This window comes from Juglans microcarpa x Juglans regia, chromosome 8D, assembly GCF_004785595.1.
Source record: "Juglans microcarpa x Juglans regia isolate MS1-56 chromosome 8D, Jm3101_v1.0, whole genome shotgun sequence".
In the NCBI taxonomy this organism is placed as follows: Eukaryota; Viridiplantae; Streptophyta; class Magnoliopsida; order Fagales; family Juglandaceae; genus Juglans; species Juglans microcarpa x Juglans regia.
This window is the reverse complement of record NC_054608.1, coordinates 20,197,269-20,217,250: the sequence shown is the minus strand read 5'-3', so window position 1 is coordinate 20,217,250 and position 19,982 is coordinate 20,197,269. Positions and strand designations below refer to the sequence as shown.

The following is a 19,982-nucleotide window of genomic DNA, read 5'->3' as shown; positions in this document are numbered from 1 at the left end:
CGACCAAGGACCATCTCTTATCACACAATCCTTGTCATAGGGATCATCAAACTCTACCAGCAAGATTACAGGATTTAATTCTCTAAACTAAATTTTCCTTACCGGCCTCCATGCTTTCTTCATTGTCATCTTAAAAGCTTCCCAATTATAATGACGATCAGTAAGCAGTTTAACCATCAAACAATTACCACCACTAAGGGCTGCCGCTTCCAGCTTGTGAGCCTCCACAATAATCTCCTCGCTTTCCTTCTCCGTCAGTGACATTCTTTGTACATATCCTCTAACCCCTCATCCATTCTACCACCAACTTCCGATGCACAACGTAAAAAAGAGATCCTATACTAACGACAGGCAGAACCCTTTACAGAGAACATACTAAACTTAATTGGAATAATTCAATTGTATACTTTAGTTCAAAACTTCTATCTTATGAGTGAGATTGTCTAATCTGATCTTAATATTAATATTCACAAATTTCGCAGTAACTTCATTTCTTAACTGCAACATCACGGCCTCTCTATGATTAGAAACATCTTATTGTTAGGAGCTTTTTAATAAATCCTTGACAAACTCATTATCTTCATCATTCGTTAGACTAAAATAACTCTTGTACTAGCTTGAGTTGAAAATAACTCTGGTAAGGCCATCTTGCGCCAAACATTTTTGAACTTTACACTCATATTTCATGCTTTTAGTGTAGTTTAAGCTGCATCAACAAATTGGGACCTAACATCTAGACACCACTTATTTACAACCTTGTGTAAATCTAGGTCATGCAAGACATTTAGGGCTCCCTAGTTTGAGTAACCCATGAGCACTCATGGTGCTTTCTACTTCAGCATCTATCAAGCAATTATAAAAGGGTCTTCAAGTTTCGATTGTAGTTTCATAAAAATACGCTTCAACTCGACCCATTTTCTTTAACAATATATTGAACATGACCATATAAGGTTGTACGCCAAGAATGTTAAAGATTTTAGCATAAACATTAATAGTTGAATATTCGGTTTTTTATGGTCGACAATAATAAAATAATAATAGTTAAAAAGCGTACCTCTCTCAGTTTGATAAAGAATCTAACTTGACTATGAGAGAATGATCGCTCTAACAACTTTACCTCAAGTGTCTCCCGATAGCTAGAGGCCCAATAATATTGTAGGTGAGAACCTTTAACCCCTCAGTACTATTTATAGACTTCTATTATGAAATCTAGAGACATTCGTGTCCCACTTTGACTAGAATAGAGGTATTCGTGTCCCACTATGACTCATTAATTAAGTGATAATAAAACATTAGGATATGGGTGTGTAGGACATAAAGTTTTAATAAAACTCTTACATTCTCCCACTTGGCCCATACACCCATAAAATAACTTTTTCCGTTCATGGGATTATTATAGGAAATTAACCATATTGCGCACGTTTATTTCTAGAAAACTTTCCTAGCTCAAAATACATTACATGAGTTCCATAATATCAATATCAAATCAGCTACCAATGCGAGTCATGACGGTCCTCTATTATATAACCAACAAATTTCCTTCCATGTATGTACCACAACACTAGTAACTTAATTTAACACGATCTTTAATTGGGACAATTAAGGCTAATATTTTAGTGCCTTAGGTTCCCATTCTTGCCTATTTTAGGCCATACATTGTGGCCTCAAAGTGTACCACAAACTCAGTCCCTATTGCACGTGAAGTAGTAAGAGATTTGTCTCATGCTTTTCTATAAAATAATTGTACTAGATGGCAAAACATATAACCATAACTATATTTTCAATCATCAAAGCATTTCTATAAAATAGAGTCTGAATATTCAGTTACCTTAAGAGTATTAGTTTAAAGGCAACAATATAGTCCTTCATTTCTTGCAAATAATTTTGCACTCTTTTCACAGTATTTAGGTCAAACATCATTGGGTTACTTTGGCAACACCCAAGGATGTCAACTGTAAAACTAATGTTTAGCTGTAAACAAGTTTGTGCAACCATCAAACTCCTTGTAACCATCATACACATAATTTCTTTAACAACCTAATCAATTCGAGAACACTGTAAAATACTGAGCATGTCACATTTTATTTTAACGCATCTATTGACCAATAATTCTACATGCGAAGTCTTTCAAAACTCTAAGCAAATATACTGAGATAATCCAAACAATCTTCGTCTTGATATTAAAATTCAATCTCAATACCTATACTTAACAAAATGCAATATACATGCATGACCATAAATACAAATATACTCCCACTGACTTTGGATATATATATTAACAATAAATATTTTTCTTCAATCCAAAAACCATATTAGTATTATCAAATTCCAAATATCATTTTTCAAAAATCTTTTACCTTTTCTAAGTAGTACTTTTATTCATTTTTTGTAAATTTTAAACATTCACTCTACAATTATTTTCATATCCATTTGATATAACTCTAAATCGTAATGAGTTACTAATGTTATAGTGATCCTGAATGAGTCATTTCATATTTATTTGAAAATCTCTATTTCCAATCAATACTCATTTCTGAGTAAAATCCTTAATTAAAAGTCTGAATTTATATCGTTTAACATTGCCTTTAGAGGATTGTCTCCAAGACCCATTTACATTATATTTTTTGTACTTTTTAGACAATTAAACGAGATTATATGTTTTACATTGATTCATGGATTTCAATCAATCTTATATGCATCAATCTTTTACAGAATCACTTCTTTTATTAACTTGTGAAAACACATGTGAACTTTTATTTATTTCTATGTCAAATTCAAATTTTGAAAATACACCACCTAGTCTAACCAAATAGCAAATAAAGAAGATTACATGAGGCTACCTAATCTGATGTCTCCATGACCAATTCTTCAACGATGTTTCTCTAATTTACTTGTTATTCCATGTTATCATTGAGATATTCAAAAAATGAAACTACAAGCATTTTCGAAGTACATGAATGCATGAATGCACTTCACGACAATCACATCTCTAGTTTCTATACTCCCACTGATTTTGCCAACCTTAAGGAGTTTGACATTTCAATTTCCTCAAAATTCAAATTATAAATATAAACAATATAGCCTAAATCATTTGAATATCTCGACTAATCAATAATGATAATGTACCCAATAGCTATTATAGGACTCAACTTTTTTTCATTTGGGTTATAAAGTATTACTTTAACTTCACTATTCATACATGTATATGCCTTAAATCAATCCATAACTCAAAAATAAGTCATTAAGACTATATTACTAAGAACACTACACCATTATTTTTGAGAGTTTTACTACATTTCTTCAAGAAGTTAACGAAACAGGTCAGGGTTATAGCCCAACTCTTAATATTTTTCATGACACTACTTCAATCTAATTTGATGATTTTCACCTTTCTGCCTAGCTGCATTTCCTTCCTATGAGAAGTACCTAAAGAATTATCAATGGCTTGAGACTTCTCATGTAACATATAGATACATCCATACCATGAAAATTATTTATGAAAGCAATGAAATACTTCTATCTATCAAACATTATAGAGAAAAATATTTGCATGCGTCTATATGCATTATCTCAAGAAACTCTCTACTTCTTGTGGCATTTTTTCTTGATATGTTTGATTTGCTTTTCTTTTATACAAATCAACACACATATTGAGATTGGAAAATTTAAATGCAGAAAATCTTTTGTTTACTAATATTTACGAGTTTTCTTTGGAGGTATTCTCCAACATTTTATGCCACAAATAAGATTTTTCTTTAATCATGCTTAAAACTTCTATGCCACAAATTGTAAAAGTTTGTATTAATATTTTTTTCCTTTGGTTCTAGTACATGCCTCATGAGTGAAAATTTTTTAACAAAAACATTAATATGAAGGCATGACAAATAAAAAAAAAATATTGGAAGAAAAAATGGAATCAACATAAATGACATTTTGAAACAAATTGAAATATGAATATTTGTATTCAAGTTTAATCACAAAAAAAAAATTAAATAAATAAGTATCAACATTTATAGAGTTTGATGTGAAACTCATGCAAGCAAATGAAGCATGAACATTTACACTCGAGTTTATCCTAAAAAATAAGTATAAACATTTATAAGATTTTATTCAAGACTTATATAGAAAAAGTTTACCATTCCCTTCGAATCATGTCTTATGCTTAGGACACTAAAGGCCTCGTTTGTTTTCAAAAAACTTCTTAACTCATCTCATCTAATTATTACAATTTTTTCAAATTTTTGCACAAAATAATATAAACAATTCAAAATTTTCAAATCCAAAAACAAAAATAATATTAAAAATATATATTCTAACAATATTTTATTCAATTTTTAACTTTTATCTCAACTCATCTCATCTCATCTGTAAAAATAAACGAGGCCTAAATCTTTATGTATCTTTGTTTCTTTCAAAATTCAATTGACACAATTCTTGCATTTTCATGACCGTCATTTTCCTTCCTTTCCCAAAAGATACAATTGATTTTCAATACAAATTAACAAAATAAATGTGTATCACTCTAACCAACTCATTCATATTTTATCACTTTGATAAAATAATGATACATCTTAAATAGACCATTCTATACAAAAATAAGAAGATTTCACAATTTTCATTCCTAAAGTTATGATATGTAGTAGTTAATCATATATTCGTAACCATGATAGCTTTCTGACCCTTACCTATATTCTTAATAATTGATGTTAGACTTAAAATGAGTAAACCAGAGTATATTACTAGAGTCATTCCCAAAGGAGGTTTTAGTGTAAAACTGACATGCTCATATTTATCTAAACTAGAGTCATTCCATACAAGAAACCTTGTAATGATATTCATTGCAAGAAAAGCATTTTGATCATATTAATGTTTTGAGTTTGACACTCATAAACAATAACAAAATTTAAATCATTATAAATGAATTTAAACCATTATGGATGAACTAATAGTGTTATCGAGACCCCTCATTTAGGAGTGAATCCCAACACACAAAATGTTCCCTCTAATTTTAAATTTTGTGGAAGAACTAGTTGTATAATCAGAATTCTCCTTTGGGAGTAAACTCTGACATACAAAGTGTTCCCTCCAGTTTTAAATTATGTGGATGAACCGGTTGTATCATTAGAATTCTCTTTTGGGAGTAAACTCTGACATACAAATTGTTCCCTCCAATCTTATTTTGATGGATGAACTAGTAGTATCATCAAAACCCTCCTTTAGGAGTAGGTCTTGACACAAATTGTTCACTCCATCATACCCATCTTTACTATGAAGTTTAATGATTTTTTAATCAAAATTAAGAAAAATCTTGTACCTTTGGGCAACCAATTTTTCCCTTAATTTTGGTGCAAACCATTTGCCCCACATGGGATAAACAATTATATATATATGGCCAACCATACAATAAAAATCATAAATCCAATAATTGAGAATTTTATAACTAATAGCCATAATTCATACATTTATATGGCTTACCAAACAATAAAATTATAGAAAACAATAATTAAAAATTTTATAACATACAGTCATCATTCAAGTGCAAATGATTCATATATTTATATGGCTTACCATAGAATAAAATTCATAAGAAATAATACTTAAGAATTTTATAACTAATAGCCATTTTTAAATAAATCATACAATTATTAAACAATAAAGTACATGCTTTAAAAGAAAAGAGAAAGAAAGAAATATTTTTCAGATTTTTTTTCTGAATAAATAATATTAAAATAATATAATAATCTGTCAGTCTAGGTCTAGACCAAACTAGTCCAAGAACCCGGGCTGCAACCAAGTTTAGTGTAAGGAACAGACGTGGGTTGGGCCTATTGTATATGCCCGACTGTACAACCATTTCCTTCCTTTTTTTTTTTTTTTTTTTTTTGTTGTTCTCGGGCTAGGCCACAACATTGGCCCATTGTGCTGGCTCGTTGTCCCTTTTTTTTTTTAATTTCCTTGAATTAGGCCAAAGCCCACGGCCCAGTATAGGCCCAAGGTCCAAAGGGGTTTTAAGAAACCCTAACCTACTTCTTTCTTCTTCATCCCCAAGCAGCGCTGCCCCATATTTCGTTTTTAATCTTCCTTCATTCTAGCCTAACCATGGGCATCGCCTGTGAGGAGAAGCTGACATGCCTTCCCTGGCCTCCGCCGACCGCCGACCTCCACCTTCTTTCTTACTTCTCTCACTTTTTTTTTTCTTTTTCGAAACCCATCTCACAGATCGGGCCACCACCCAAAAGGCGTTCTACATGGCATCAACGGTGGCTTTCCATCTCGGGGTTCCAGCGACAGTACTCTGACCACCTTGTGTTGCCCCTTCCAGACCCCACTTATTGCCACCTTCTCATTACTCTTTGTGAAGCATACGAAAAAAGGGTAAAAATTTCTACTAATTTTCACTCTTTTTCCAGCACAAACACAGTACAAACAAATTGGGAAAATAAAACCTAAGCATAGACAAAAATAATTCCACGTATATGCATGAACATCAAGCTCATAATTTTTCATATGAAGAACTGAAGCATAATTTATCTTCAGCGAGAATAAAATTTCTAAACAGCAAGTTTTTGTTTTAGACTGAAATGATTTTCAACTTTTCAGTCAAACCACAATAAAATAAAAATTGAGAGAAACGCATGGGAGGCATGTATAAGATCAAATAGACGTTTACATATTATATATTTTATCGAAATCAAAAAATATCTGTAACCAATAGCCTTGATACCACATGTTAAATATTTTAACATAAACATTAATAATTGGATCTTCAATTTTCTATGATTCACGATAATAAAATAATAATAGTTAAAAAGAGTACCTCCATCCATCTCAGTTTGATAAAGAATTTATCCTGACTATGAGATAAAGATCACCCTAACAACTTTACCTCTAAGTGTCTCTTAATGGTTAGAGGTATAGTAATGTTGTAGGTGAGAACCCAATGTTATTTACAGACTTCTAGTCATCTTGAAATCTAGAGACATTTGTGTCCTACTATGACTAGAATAGAGGTATTTGTGACCCACTATGACTCATTACTAAAGTGATAATATTTGAACTAGTATAAACCCATTAAGATATGGGTGTATGGGATATATAGTTTTAATTTAACTCTTACAAATAAATCCCATATTTTGCAACAAATGATTAATAGCACCATAATCCTCATATGTATCACACATCCTTTACGATTCGGAGAATGCAACGTGGTCAGGTTTCCACCCTCTAAGCCATCCTCTCTCATACAAAAAAAAAGTACTCCCTTAATCATGCCCTATTGGGTATACACATAAAGGATAACAAATTAAGTTAGTCATTCATTTGGAATCAAACTGTAATGGACCCTTTTTTACTAATGATTGTATTCGAGATAGTTAGTCTCCAACAAGATGAGAGAGAGAGAGAGAGAGAGAGAGAGAGAGAGAGAATTCAATTGTGTAATCTTCGTTTTTATTCTCCTTCTTCAGTTCTGCTTTTATACATTCTTCATATCTATACGACATCGTATCATATTAAAGATGCCTACTGAAATTACATTGAACGACATCGTGTTACTTATACTACTTACATGACAACAGACTCTTGTTAAAACGACAACGTTCCTTTAAACACATACGACGTCATAGCACTTCCACTTTTAACGAACTAAACTACCATCCTTCCCTTGCATTTCTTCAGACAATCGCATCAGTAGACCAACTCCCTTTCAATCACTACTTCCATTCAGCCATTGCTTCCCAACACATGACATATCCCTCCCCTTTAAATCACCTTGCCCACAAGGTGGGGAAATTTTTGCTTAAGCTGCCAATAAGGTTCCCAAAATGGCTTCTTTTGCATCAGCCCTTTATCATTGTACCAAAACCTCAACCATAGCTTTATTATAAAATTTCTTGCTGTGGCGTTGCAATATTGCCTGAGGCTCAGGCATAACCTCACCGTGAAGATTGGAGGCAAGGTGGAAAGTGGAAAAACATGCTAGCCCACCTTCTTCAAACATGACACAAGAAAGACAGGATGCAATTGGAACTGTGGAGGAAGATTCAGTTTATAGGCCACCTGGCCTATTCTGTCCACTATTTGAAATGAACCAAAAAATCTAGGTGAAAACTTCAAATTTCTCCTTACTGCCAACGACCTCTGTCTATAAGGCTGAAACCTTAAATAAACCCAATCCCCCACTGCAAATACTCTCTTAGTGTGTTGTCTATCAAACTATAGTTTCATCCTTTCCTGTGCCACCACCAAATTATTCTTCAATGTGTCCAATATCTGCTCACGAGTCTTTAGTAACTCTTTAACAGCTTGATTAGGAGAAAGTCTCGGGATGTATGCTTGTAATCGAGTAGGTGGCACACCATAAACAACTTCATATGGTGCATGTTTGGTAAACACATGGAAGGTGATATTATACCACCATTCTGCCAAAGGTAACCACTCAACCCAAAGCCTTGGTTTGTCGCCTGAAAAGCACTTCAGAAAGTGTTCCAAACACTTGTTTACAGCCTCAATTTGACCATTAGTCTGAGAATGGTAAGCTGAGGAATAGGAAAGATTAATCCCTTGCAACTTAAAGAATTCCCTCCAAAAGGAACTACTGAAAGTAGAGCCTCTGTCAGATACAATACCCTTAGGCATGCCATGTAGCCTAAAAATATTATCTAGAAATAAGAAAGCCACTTTGGATGTTGTGAAAGGATGCTTCAAGTCCAAGAAGTGAGCATACTTGGACAACCTGTCAACCACCACCATGATAACAGAATTGCCGTTCTAAATAGGAAAACTCTCCACAAAATCCATTGATACAGTTGTTCAAACTTATTGAGGAATTGGCAAAGGTTGTAACAACCTAGCTGGATGCACATTCTCAACCTTATTTCTCTGATAGACTTCCCATTCCTTAATAAATCTCTTGACTTCAATCTTCTTACCAGGCCAATAAAATATGACTTCAGAATAGCCTCACGCACTCTTTTTAAAAAAGAGTAGAGTCCACCGTTAAAAATTAATTTTTTTTAATACAAATATCATATTTATCTATTTTTTTCATAGAAAGTGCACGAAATTTACTTACCCTAGAACTACAAATATCATTTCTCTTCTTTTATACATGCCTAGAAGAAATTGGACCACTTTGCTGGCTAGAAGGCCCTTCAAAACTACCTATAGATGAACCTCCATATACTATCTACGCCATTTGGCTTTTCTCAAGGATTTCAGCTTTAGCCTACGATTGAGTAGTGATGTGATCTTGAATGTTAAAAAGTGATAAAAAAGTAATGATAAAATATTGAATAGTAGTAAAAAATAAATAAAACATAAAAATAAAATATTAAATAGCGATCTCACTCCACTACCCAAACACAACCCTTAAGAGTTAAACTTTGTTTTAACAACTTCTGAATGCTATAATGTTCATTTTAGGACCAGTTCAGCAGGGTTGCAACTTGTCAAAGGCAAAATCGTTGCAATAAAAATAAATAAATAAATAAAATAAAAAAAGAGGAAAAACTCAGCACCATTGAGTTACCAAACGGATTAGAAGGTAGCTTCTTCCGCTCTTGAAAAACAGAAACACTCCTCACTAAGCCGAGAAAAGAAGCACTAAACGGAGCCTTAACAGAACTTTGCTTATTTATGTAGTGATGCGTGCAGCTAGAGCGCTATAAGCAACAGTTGCTCTCTCTCTCTCTCTCTCTCTCTCTATGGTGGACTTGGACCATGGGAGCCATGAACTTGGGATAACAGACTGTATGTTGGCTAGAAACCTAGAACCAGGGAGGATACAGCCGCTGGAGGAAATCCCCAATACTTGAAAGATGAACTGGGAATTCCAGGCGTGCTAAAAACCAGGTTCAGAGATCAGAGAGAGAGAGAGAGAGACAACAATGTCCAAAGCTATATGAAATAATTCTTGGCAGGTCTTGGTAGAAACAAGGAACCACTTATAGATATACATTGTGAATTACAAGATCAGATTCTGTTAAAGACTGGGTTCATAGAAGTTATAAGCTCCAGCTCCTACCTGAAATACGAGCCAAGCACTAATCCATCAGTGTCAGTTTAAGAAAGATGTAGCTGCATCAAACAACTGCGGAGGTTGTCCAATAGGATTCAATTTTGATGCTGATTTTATTCACCTTGCTTTTCTTAACACCACTCGGTCATAATTTCTTGAGTGAGGCTCTTAGATGTGGTTGAAGACTGGTAGAATTTGTAGCCATCTCAACCTCATAAGATAGATCTCCACCAATCAACCGAAAAACTCGGGTTATCTCTTTCACCTGTAGCAGAAAAGGAAGCGATGGGGATTACTTTACTCCACATTTTCAGCAGAGGAGCAGGAGATTTTTCTTGCCAAAGCGTCAAACAGCATTAATAATATAAATTAACCACTAGTAATAACGTAAGTTCTCAGCAAATGAAAAAATGGAGATTAATCCAATGACACGAGGAGTCAAGGACATAGATATTACATGGTATTAGTCTTAGAATTAGGATGCCAGAGTTTTCAAACCTCTATTTCCAAAACTGGGGCAATTTTCTTCATGTATCTTTTAGTATGACGTTAAATATGCTCAAAATGCCACCTGGTAATACCTTCCTCATGTTCTCTTGATCCATTGATCTTCCCAGTGTTCTCTCAGTCTCTTTTGTAAATGGATTTCATTTCTTCATAAACAAAAAAAAAAAAAAAAAAAAAAAAAAGTTCGATTCCAAATCCGGTTTACAAAATTTATATGTACACTTGCATTTGCTCGGCCCAAATAGCCCCTTCAACTCGTAGAAAGCCGCTACTCTTACCAGTCCCATCAAAAGCTTTTCAGGTCCGTAAGCCATCCTCATAAAATAATCATCTTAATGAAAGTTATCATCAATGCCCCCCGTATACATAATGGTGAAAATGGAACACCATGTCCAAGTCTAAAAACTCAGAACGGGAAAAGTTGTTGAAAAGGCAAGGTCACATCATTTTAGAAGCAAAGGTAAAGAGGTTAGTGCAACCTGTTCAACTCTAGCAATATGCAAAATTAATCTTATGGCAAAGCCAATACGATGCCAGTGAACACAGCTCAGCAGTAACAATAGCAACCAGTTTTAAATGTCAACTCTACTTATTTAATAAGAAAAGATTGCCTTCTACTACTAATTCAAATATCAAATTCCGAAGACCAGGCACCAAACACACAGAATGAGTGGATGGATAGTGAGCACAAAGGAAAGATCCCTGGCTTCTAGAAGAAGGCCCGGAAACACCATCAATGGAAGGGATTATTGAAGGGACTGCCACCCTAAAGCATATAGAAAAATTAATCTCGTTTGTTTTCGCACATGAGATGAGATGAGTTGAGATAAAATGTGAAAGTTGAATAAAATATTGTTAGAATATATTTTTTTAATATTATTTTTGTTTTGGGATTTGAAAAAGTTGAATTGTTTATTTTATTTTGTGTGGGAATTTGAGAAAGTTGTAATGATTTGATTAGATGAGTTGAGATGAGAATGGTTGTGAAAACAAACCTACTACTTAACCAGAAAAGCACCATCTAGAATGACTTGCATAAACTCTACCTTGATTTTCACTCATTATGGTGTTCACAGAAACCCATGAGTTTGCAAGAGGTACTAGTACAATCACCTTCTGAATCAAAATCCAAAATGAGCACCTGTCTCAATGAGGACAAACCTCAAATGAACTGTTGCTGCACCTCAAAGCTGTTGGATACAAGAAATATTCAAAAATAAAACTCAAATCCACATTTTTGAGGTATAGTCCATCTCAAGGTCAAGAGGAAGAGTTTTAATTTCTCACCAGAGCACCATCTTCACAGGTTTTGCAATGCATAGTATGAGTACATAAATCTGAAGCTATCTAGCTATTTCCTTATCATGTAAAGTGGCTTTTGGCTGGAGTGAGAGGGGAGAGTGAAGATGACACTGAAGTCAGTTATCTTCAAGGGTACACAACCAATTACCAAGAGAAAAAGAAAAAAGAAAAAGCAGACTGCTAATACAGCTCATTTTTCACCATTTATACACATATCCCCTCAACCGACAATGAATTTATAAGCCCAGCATTCTGAAGGTGGAACAACAGGGTTTTCATATATTTCTTAAGTAGTTTTGGAGAGAGCTCATTCATTTAGCAGGAAATTAAAATAATAGGATATTTTTCATATGCCCACGTAAATCAAAAAACTGTTGCAAAATAGTATACTACAATTACCAGAATTAAATTACCTTAGAGGCATTGCCCACAAGTTCACTTTGAAGCTTTATGACTTTCTCTTCTGTGTTGTATGTCCCTTTCTGGAGTGGAGATCATATGGTTACCACATCCAGCCAAACACACCAGGATATAAAAGAGGGGCAGAAAAAGCAGTTGTATAAACAAAATTGAAAACCATTGCTTTCGAACCAAGCAGCATAGAAGCTTTCCCAGTAAAAACTTTACTACTAGCGTGTTCACCATCGGATTGGGTTCTGCATAAGGTTAATGAGATTCAACATATCATGGGGCTCTCACATGGAGGATGTGAAGACCAATTTAAAGCACTACTCACTACGATGCTAAGGGTGGTAGCTCAAGTTGAGGGAAGACTAAAAGGAGGGCATCATGAAGACGTTCTCGTAAAGGGAGTTTCGGGTAGAGTATTAGTCTTTCGGGAAACAAGGGGTTGGGGTTGGGGTTGGGGTTGGGGTTGGGGTTGGGGAGATGTGTTTTTATTCCAATTTGGGCTTGGTGTATTTTGGGTAGTTTTTCACAGGCTTTTTGAGTCTCTAGGAGCTCTCTAGTATGGGCTAGGTGTTTTCTTGTATACATCCAATGTACTTGGTTACTCCTATTGATATATATAATATTTTTACTTATAAAAAAAAAAAAAAGAACTTTACTAGTAAATGCAAAGGCGCATCCCAAGTACACAGATTAAGAGCGACACACCTAATTGAATACTTCATACTACGTATCTGAATTTGTTATTGATGTTAATTTAGAATTCAAGATCATTTAGGCTTAAACCAAACATTAAAAAATAGCAGAAAAAGGCTAATCTTGACTCCTTATCAATGATTAGCAACAACTAATGTCGGGTGAAACATAATAAAATATCAATGCTCACTAACTTATCAGAAAAAAAAACATCAATGTTCACTAACAAAAATTAGTAGCTTTAAAGATGGACGTCTGTTTTCCTAAATACAAGTTTTGATAAGCATTTCAATGCATCAGTGCTTTTTTTTTTTTTTCAAAAAAAAAAAATAAATAAAGATAAAGAGTTTTCATGGCAGACCACTAGAAATCTTAAATCATCCTCACAAAGGGCTCACAACTAGATGGGCAATTCATGAACATGCTATCGGTATTGTAAATTATCACGGATTCGACTCGACAAATAATACAGAAAAGGAATTTATCAGTAATTTGAGAAATAATATATCACATACGATGAAACGGGGATGCTGAAAATATGATAAATGAATTAGAGGGACCAAAGTACCAGGACTTCAGCAAGACCAGTGCTTTGCGCAATGACAACTTCGATGAAACCGTCGGGTTTGGGGCGCCAGAATCCGCTCTCCGCGTGCATAGGCTCCCCGGAGTTGAGTTTCCAAGTCTTCTGGGTGTAAGCAATGACGGGCCTGTAAGAATGGTGGGTGAAACGGAGCTCTTCGCCGTAGGAGAAAGAATTGATGGTGGGAAAGCCACCCTCTCCTTGCCCTTTCCATGTCCCAAGCAGGTACGATATGGGTTCTATTCCCGGGTGCACGGCCGCTGCATCTGCCGGCGGTACCGGCGGTTGTGAAATATTCTCCATTTTCTCACCTTCGGGATTTACGCTATCCTAAGCTATCGTCGAGTCAGACCACTAGGATGCTAATTGCTAGCAATCCTACTCCCTGCCTCCCTCCTAATGATTTGGGCTCAACGTTTATTTCAAAGCGAATGGAAACCTTTACTGGCGTGAAGTCCAACACGGTCAAACTCAAACTTACATATTTCATTCCTTTTCTGTTTTGTGGATAATGGATATAACTTTGAACGGAATATAATTACATGAATTAATTGTTAATATGAGATCTATGAGTGACGTGCTATAAGATTATGATAATATTAAATGTTATAAGGTCTATATGATGTGATTAAGCTGGGTCATCAAATTCAATCAATAAATTAGAAATTATTTTAATCAAATTTATTTAATTTTTTGAAAATATTTCAAATTTATATTTCAAATTTTAAAATCTTCATTATTTCAATGGCTAACACGTTAGCATATATGATTACGTATGTAAGCGGGTTTTTTCCTCCATAGGTCCTAGAAGTAAACTCACAAAGAACCATAAGGAAGGCTAGTTCGAGGGCCCAACGAAGCCCTACGACCCTCTGCTAAAGGGAGTCAATGGGTCTTTAGCATGGTATTCAGCCCACATGTATAACCCACCCATAAATCAACTCCCTAGAGGGGAAAGTGGATGGTCGAGGAAGAAGAGACTTGCCGCCCTAATACCACCTTAATGACAAACTGGGATCTGCACTGGTATGAAGGTAGGAAATATGGAAAACTCGTGATTCTCTGGCAATAGGCATGGGAAAGCCTAACAAAGAATGTTTTTGGGTAAAGTAAATCAGGGAGTCATGCTACATCAAAGGATTCTGACCAAACGAACACTAAACAGGACATGAGCCCTTCAAAGTCAGGGATGAGCTGTCCCATTCGAAAAGTCTAGTATAAAAGTCGATCCCTATATACAAAAAGTTCTCTAATTCCTCTAAGTTTATACACAAACTATTAAGGAGATATACTGACTTTAACATTGGAGACTCCCTAGCCACCACCAAGACCCTCATTCTCCTTATTTGATTAAAGTATACAAGTGACCGTCCAAATATATGAGTTTCTAGAATCCAATTCAAAAGTGCGCGAAACAAGACTTAACAATATATATAAAATTGTAAGTATGAATTTTCTCAGATAGATTTTCCGGTCCATGAACAACTTGTAGCTAGGAAGTTAATTTATGTTCGGACCAATAGTTGGAAAGTAAAGGCATATGAGTGAGGCCACGTTTGATTTGGGAGGATTAAACGCCTATCCAATCCGTCTTCATAGCTGACCGTTTCTCCTCTCTCTCTCTCTCTCACTCTCTCTCTCTCTTCTTAGTAGAACACACATTGTTTTGATATTTCTCTGTTTCTTTTATATAATAATGTATAATATATATATATATATGATACTATAAATATGGAAATTTCTCGTTTTAGTTCTGTTATCATTCTCTCTAATTTGTTCCACAAATTTCTCTCTACAATTGTCACTCCACCTGATGAAGGGTGGTGCTTCAATCTTGAACCAGCTCATTCTCCATACCCAGAAAACCACTTCCCTCCCAACCACTTCTTTCTTTCTCTTTTTTTCCTCCCTTTCCCTGCAATTTCTGCCTCTCATTTTCCTCTCCCAAGTCCCAAGAAAATCATTTCACTCGTTCTGAGATTCAGGGGAAATGCAATAAAATTCTCAGGAAAACACACCACGCTGTTCATTGCTGCCATTTTTGAATTCCTGGTTCGTTCTGCATTCCACCCAGTATTTTTTACATGGGTCCATGCTAATTCTGCTTTTTAATTGATTTTTCCCTTTCTTTTTCTTTTCTCCTTCCTCCTACATTATCTATTTCATTTATTACCTGTTTTATTTTTCGAGCAATCGATTCCCAAATCACAATTGTATATATTATATTATCTTCCATCTTTGACCTTTGTGATTGTGATGTTTGTGCTGTGTCACATTCCTTTACGTGCCCAGCACGTACTCACACAAGTTGATTTTGCTTTGCCTCAGATGCTTATTTAACAATGCCATGCATGAGAAATGCTTCCAAAGAATGTACTATTTGATAGTTTTTGTTATGGACTCGTTTGTTTGGCATGTTTTGAATGTTTATTCTCTTCGTCAATGCAAAATTTCACACATGTATGCCTAAGTGAATACTATGGATATATTTATCGAATCACTTGAGCTTGTGATTCGTTTAAATGGAGAGTATAGTTGTTAAGCCTAATCTACCTTTACACGACCAATGACCACATGATCATGTGATCTGTTGCAGATAATTTTTTTTTTTTTTTTTTTTTTGGCATTTTCTTTGTCGGAGTATTAATTCATATTCACACCAATCTGGCCAGGATTACCTGTTGATCGGTGCTGCTGTGTTGCCCATAAATGTCATCAAATCCTATCAAAAGGCCAGACTCATCTGAGGTAACTGCTTCTTCCATATACCTGTTCGCATTCATGCAACATCATACGATTCAAGAAAAGATTCTGAGAACATATATATATATATATATATATATGATATATGTATGTATGTATGTATGCATGTATTTCTGTATGTGAAGATTGATGCGTTCATCATGATATAAACAAATGTTTCATTTGCTAATGCAGATGAGCTACGTTTCATCAGAAAAAGCACCCTGTCAACCCACAAAGATGGATGATTGTATAAAAAATGGTGCCAATTCAGTTGATGATCAACTGACTCGCGCCAAAAAAGTGGATCAAGGAGCAAATATGTCTGTCGATTCATCTAAAAGTTCAGCATGTAAAGCTGTACATAAGGATCCAATCTCCAAAAGGAAACCAAATTTGACAATTACCCCTCCATATGATTCTAGAGGAATGGACCCAGCTATCAAGTTTGTGTCTGATTCTAATAACTACAACCAAGTCTCAAGCCCAAGGATGTCTCCAAATTCTGAACTCCCTACAACTTCAACAGGTGGTGTAAAGAATACAAGTTTCTTCTCCAACTTTGGCCACGGGAGTGGAAGTAGCTCTCGTAGTGACAGCTTAGAGAGCTCGCCCACACCCCTCAGGCCGCACACTGGTGGTGATGTGCGATGGGATGCCATTAACACTGTTTCTAAGGGTTTCTCTCTAAGTCTTAGCCATTTTCGGCTTCTCAAGCGCATTGGATATGGAGATATTGGGAGTGTTTATCTTGTTGAACTTAAAGGAACTAAGGCCTACTTTGCGATGAAAGTCATGGACAAGGCCTCCCTTGTGAGTAGAAACAAGCTTCTTCGAGCACAGACGGAAAGGGAGATACTTGGACTTCTTGACCACCCATTTTTGCCCACCCTATACTCTTACTTTGAAACTGATAAATACTACTGCCTTGTCATGGAGTTCTGTAGTGGAGGTAACCTTCATTCTCTACGGCAGAAACAACCTAACAAGTATTTTACTGAGGAAGCTGCACGGTAAGTACCTCTCCATCTACCTATAATTCTTGTTTTTATCTTGTGATTATCATTCAAGTATATCTTTTCTACAATAAATATTATTAAATTTATGTTGAGTGTTTTATTTCTTCATGTCTGAATTTAGCAAAGGGCTTTGATAACCAGAAATGGTAAATATGATTGTCCTATTTGAAAAAGAATCAGAGAGAGGGAGTATGTGTTTTCCTTGGTTACTTAAGAGACCAGATAATTGAATTATCAAAGTGTAATCTTTTAAAGTACTTAACAAATCTTCCTCAACATGGATCCTCTGTTTCAATGGAAATTGAAAGAATGGAAGGTTCTGCCTAATATATATAAAGCAGTCCATCAATTCTTTCGACAACTTCGAAGACTACACAAATTTTTATTTTATAATATATCAGATAAATTGTGTTAAAGTTTAACAAGTTAACATGACAAAACGCTCATCTTTTGATACAAGTATATGAACTTAAGAATTAATGGTTGGTCATCACCTCTATCCTACACCTCGTCTTACAACATCAAAGCTAGAAGATTATACAAATGTCTTCTTTGAGTCCTGAGGGAAAGAACTAGTAATAGCATGCTTTTTACGTTTTATTCGAATACCAAATGCGAAGGAGCCTTGATTATTCAAGGAACCTTTGTTGCACGCTATATCTGCTCTGATTTTATAGCTTACATGTCTAATTCAGTGTCATTATTTAAAAGCTCACTTTGTTTCAACTATTTGAACTTAAAGTAGATAAAAACGAAGTAGATATCATGAGGAGATTGGAGACTATATACTCTTGGAAATGAACATTTACTGGTATAAAGGGTCTGTGACTGAAAACTTGGCTATAATTTCCATCAACACCTTCCCTTTTCTATATAAATATAAATCAATGTTTTCTTCTCCACTATCAATATCTATCTAAATAATTTCTGTTTTGCTTACTGAATTGAGTTTCTTTTACAATTTTAAAAAACTGAGAGCATATAGATTTCCTTGGCTCTTTGCTCTTTTAACAGGTTTTATGCATCAGAGGTGTTGTTAGCACTTGAGTATCTGCACATGCTAGGTATTGTTTACAGGGATTTGAAGCCAGAAAATGTCCTAGTGAGAGAAGAGGGTCATATCATGCTTTCAGATTTTGATTTATCCCTGCGTTGCTCTGTGAGCCCTACACTTGTCAAGTCTTCAACTATCAACGTAAGCAATGGTGGAATTACTGGTGTTGGAGGAATATTGGATGACGAATTTGCAGTGCATGGCTGTATGCAGCCATCGACTTTTCTTCCACGCATTTTACCGAGTAAAAAGAATCGTAAATCAAAATCAGATTTCGGGTTCTTTGATGGAGGCTCCCTCCCTGAACTCATGGCAGAGCCAACAAATGTGCGCTCAATGTCATTTGTTGGGACACATGAATATCTAGCACCGGAGATCATCCGTGGAGAGGGTCATGGAAGTGCAGTAGATTGGTGGACATTTGGCATCTTCTTATACGAACTGTTGCATGGGACAACTCCCTTCAAAGGCTCAGGCAATCGTGCCACACTCTTCAATGTAGTAGGCCAGCCACTGAGATTTCCTGAAACTCCACGTGTGAGTTTCGTGGCTCGTGATCTTATACGAGGACTTTTGGTGAAAGAACCACATAAGAGGATCGCATACAAAAGGGGTGCTACAGAAATCAAACAACACCCTTTTTTTGAGGGAGTGAACTGGGCCCTGGTAAGAAGTGCAATGCCTCCCCACATTCCTGATCTTGTAGAATTCTCACAGTATGGCAGCAAAGAGGCAAGCATGGCAGAGAAGAAGATGGCAGAGATTGGAGGTGACAAAGACAACACCAGTTTTAACGATCCTTCTTACATAGATTTTGAGTACTTCTAGAAATAACAGAGCAAAACACAAAAAGAAGCCTGATGAGACATTTGTTGAGGTTGTGTTGAAGATCGAAGAAGACATTCTTCTATCTATTTGTTTCTTAGGTGAAGACGAATAAATATTTATATATATATTTATATATGTATGTATGTACATGTAGGGATGGAAACTTCCTCTAGAAGTTTTGTTTTCAATTCTTTGTTCACCTGTATAATTTGTTTATTAAGGTTGACGTTCTGGATTTTATCAATATAATTTGTCAATATATTCAAGGTGATTTGAGGTCATATTCAGCTTTAAAGATAAAAAGCTAAGCTCATATAATTTTTAAATAATGCTAACATTCAATAAAAAAATTCAAGATAATTATAATTGAAACTTGTTGGAGGGGACATTTAGACCCCTAGGCTTCGAGCCTATCTCTAAGACCAAGCCCACCCGTAAGTTCAAGAAGACTCGTTGATGGCTTAAGGCTAAGAGCCCTATAGATAGAGGACTCGTAACCATAATTACAAATAAGATAACTCCGAAGAACTGGGGAGGTTTCCCTCAGCTCGACGAGGTCTTCCACATCTAGAACTGAATGCCGCAAATACCCATCAAAGGAAGTGGGTTGATGGGCAAGAGCAGATTCGGGTTTCTATTTGGAGGATTTCTTGGTAGGGCTGCGAGTAGCCATTAAAAATATCTTGAAGAAAGGAGATGCAAGGAAAATAGATAGGAGTGCAAGGGAATCCAAAGAAAAGAGCAAAGGGGAATACGAAGGAAGATGAGGAAGACAAAAGAGTAAAGAAGGGTAAATAAAGCAGTAACGGGAGGTGAAACAGGGTG

The 19,982-nt window shown here is 35.3% G+C and overlaps 2 protein-coding genes across 3 annotated transcripts; one reads left to right on the top strand and one right to left on the bottom strand.

The window, feature by feature from the left end:
• Window positions 1-9,888: 9,888 nt before the first annotated feature.
• On the bottom strand, window positions 9,889-13,983 carry LOC121243414 (UPF0678 fatty acid-binding protein-like protein At1g79260). Of its 2 annotated transcripts, XM_041141532.1 has the most exons (4): window positions 13,500-13,977; window positions 12,241-12,309; window positions 10,140-10,283; window positions 9,889-10,024 (listed from the first exon to the last, which is right to left on the bottom strand). In XM_041141532.1, exons 1-3 carry the CDS (start codon window positions 13,815-13,817, stop codon window positions 10,164-10,166), a joined length of 507 nt encoding a protein of 168 aa, XP_040997466.1. In that variant the 5' UTR covers window positions 13,818-13,977; the 3' UTR covers window positions 9,889-10,024; window positions 10,140-10,163. The 2 variants fall into 2 exon arrangements, with proteins under 2 accessions (XP_040997466.1, XP_040997467.1); XM_041141533.1 differs by lacking the exon at window positions 12,241-12,309 and having other exon boundaries at window positions 13,500-13,983.
• Window positions 13,984-15,118: 1,135 nt separating this feature from the next.
• LOC121243413 (serine/threonine-protein kinase RHS3-like) lies at window positions 15,119-19,438 on the top strand. The gene is made up of 4 exons (XM_041141531.1): window positions 15,119-15,566; window positions 16,187-16,262; window positions 16,452-17,269; window positions 18,290-19,438. The coding sequence occupies exons 2-4, from the start codon at window positions 16,224-16,226 to the stop codon at window positions 19,155-19,157; spliced, it is 1,725 nt and encodes a 574-aa protein (XP_040997465.1). The 5' UTR covers window positions 15,119-15,566; window positions 16,187-16,223; the 3' UTR covers window positions 19,158-19,438.
• The last annotated feature ends 544 nt before the right edge of the window (window positions 19,439-19,982 follow it).

Excerpts from the sequence above, each read along its gene's own strand:
- LOC121243413 (XM_041141531.1), top strand. The coding sequence starts at position 16,224 with ATGTCATCAAATCCTATCAAAAGGCCAGACTCATCTGAG. Across the intron at positions 16,263-16,451 it reads AAAGGCCAGACTCATCTGAG|ATGAGCTACGTTTCATCAGA; the intron begins GTAACTGCTTCT and ends TTGCTAATGCAG. Across the intron at positions 17,270-18,289 it reads TTTACTGAGGAAGCTGCACG|GTTTTATGCATCAGAGGTGT; the intron begins GTAAGTACCTCT and ends CTCTTTTAACAG.
- LOC121243414 (XM_041141532.1), bottom strand. The coding sequence starts at position 13,817 with ATGGAGAATATTTCACAACCGCCGGTACCGCCGGCAGATGCAGCGGCC. Across the intron at positions 12,310-13,499 it reads CTGGTCTTGCTGAAGTCCTG|AAAGGGACATACAACACAGA; the intron begins GTACTTTGGTCC and ends TCTCCACTCCAG. Across the intron at positions 10,284-12,240 it reads TTGTGGGCAATGCCTCTAAG|GTGAAAGAGATAACCCGAGT; the intron begins GTAATTTAATTC and ends TTTCTGCTACAG.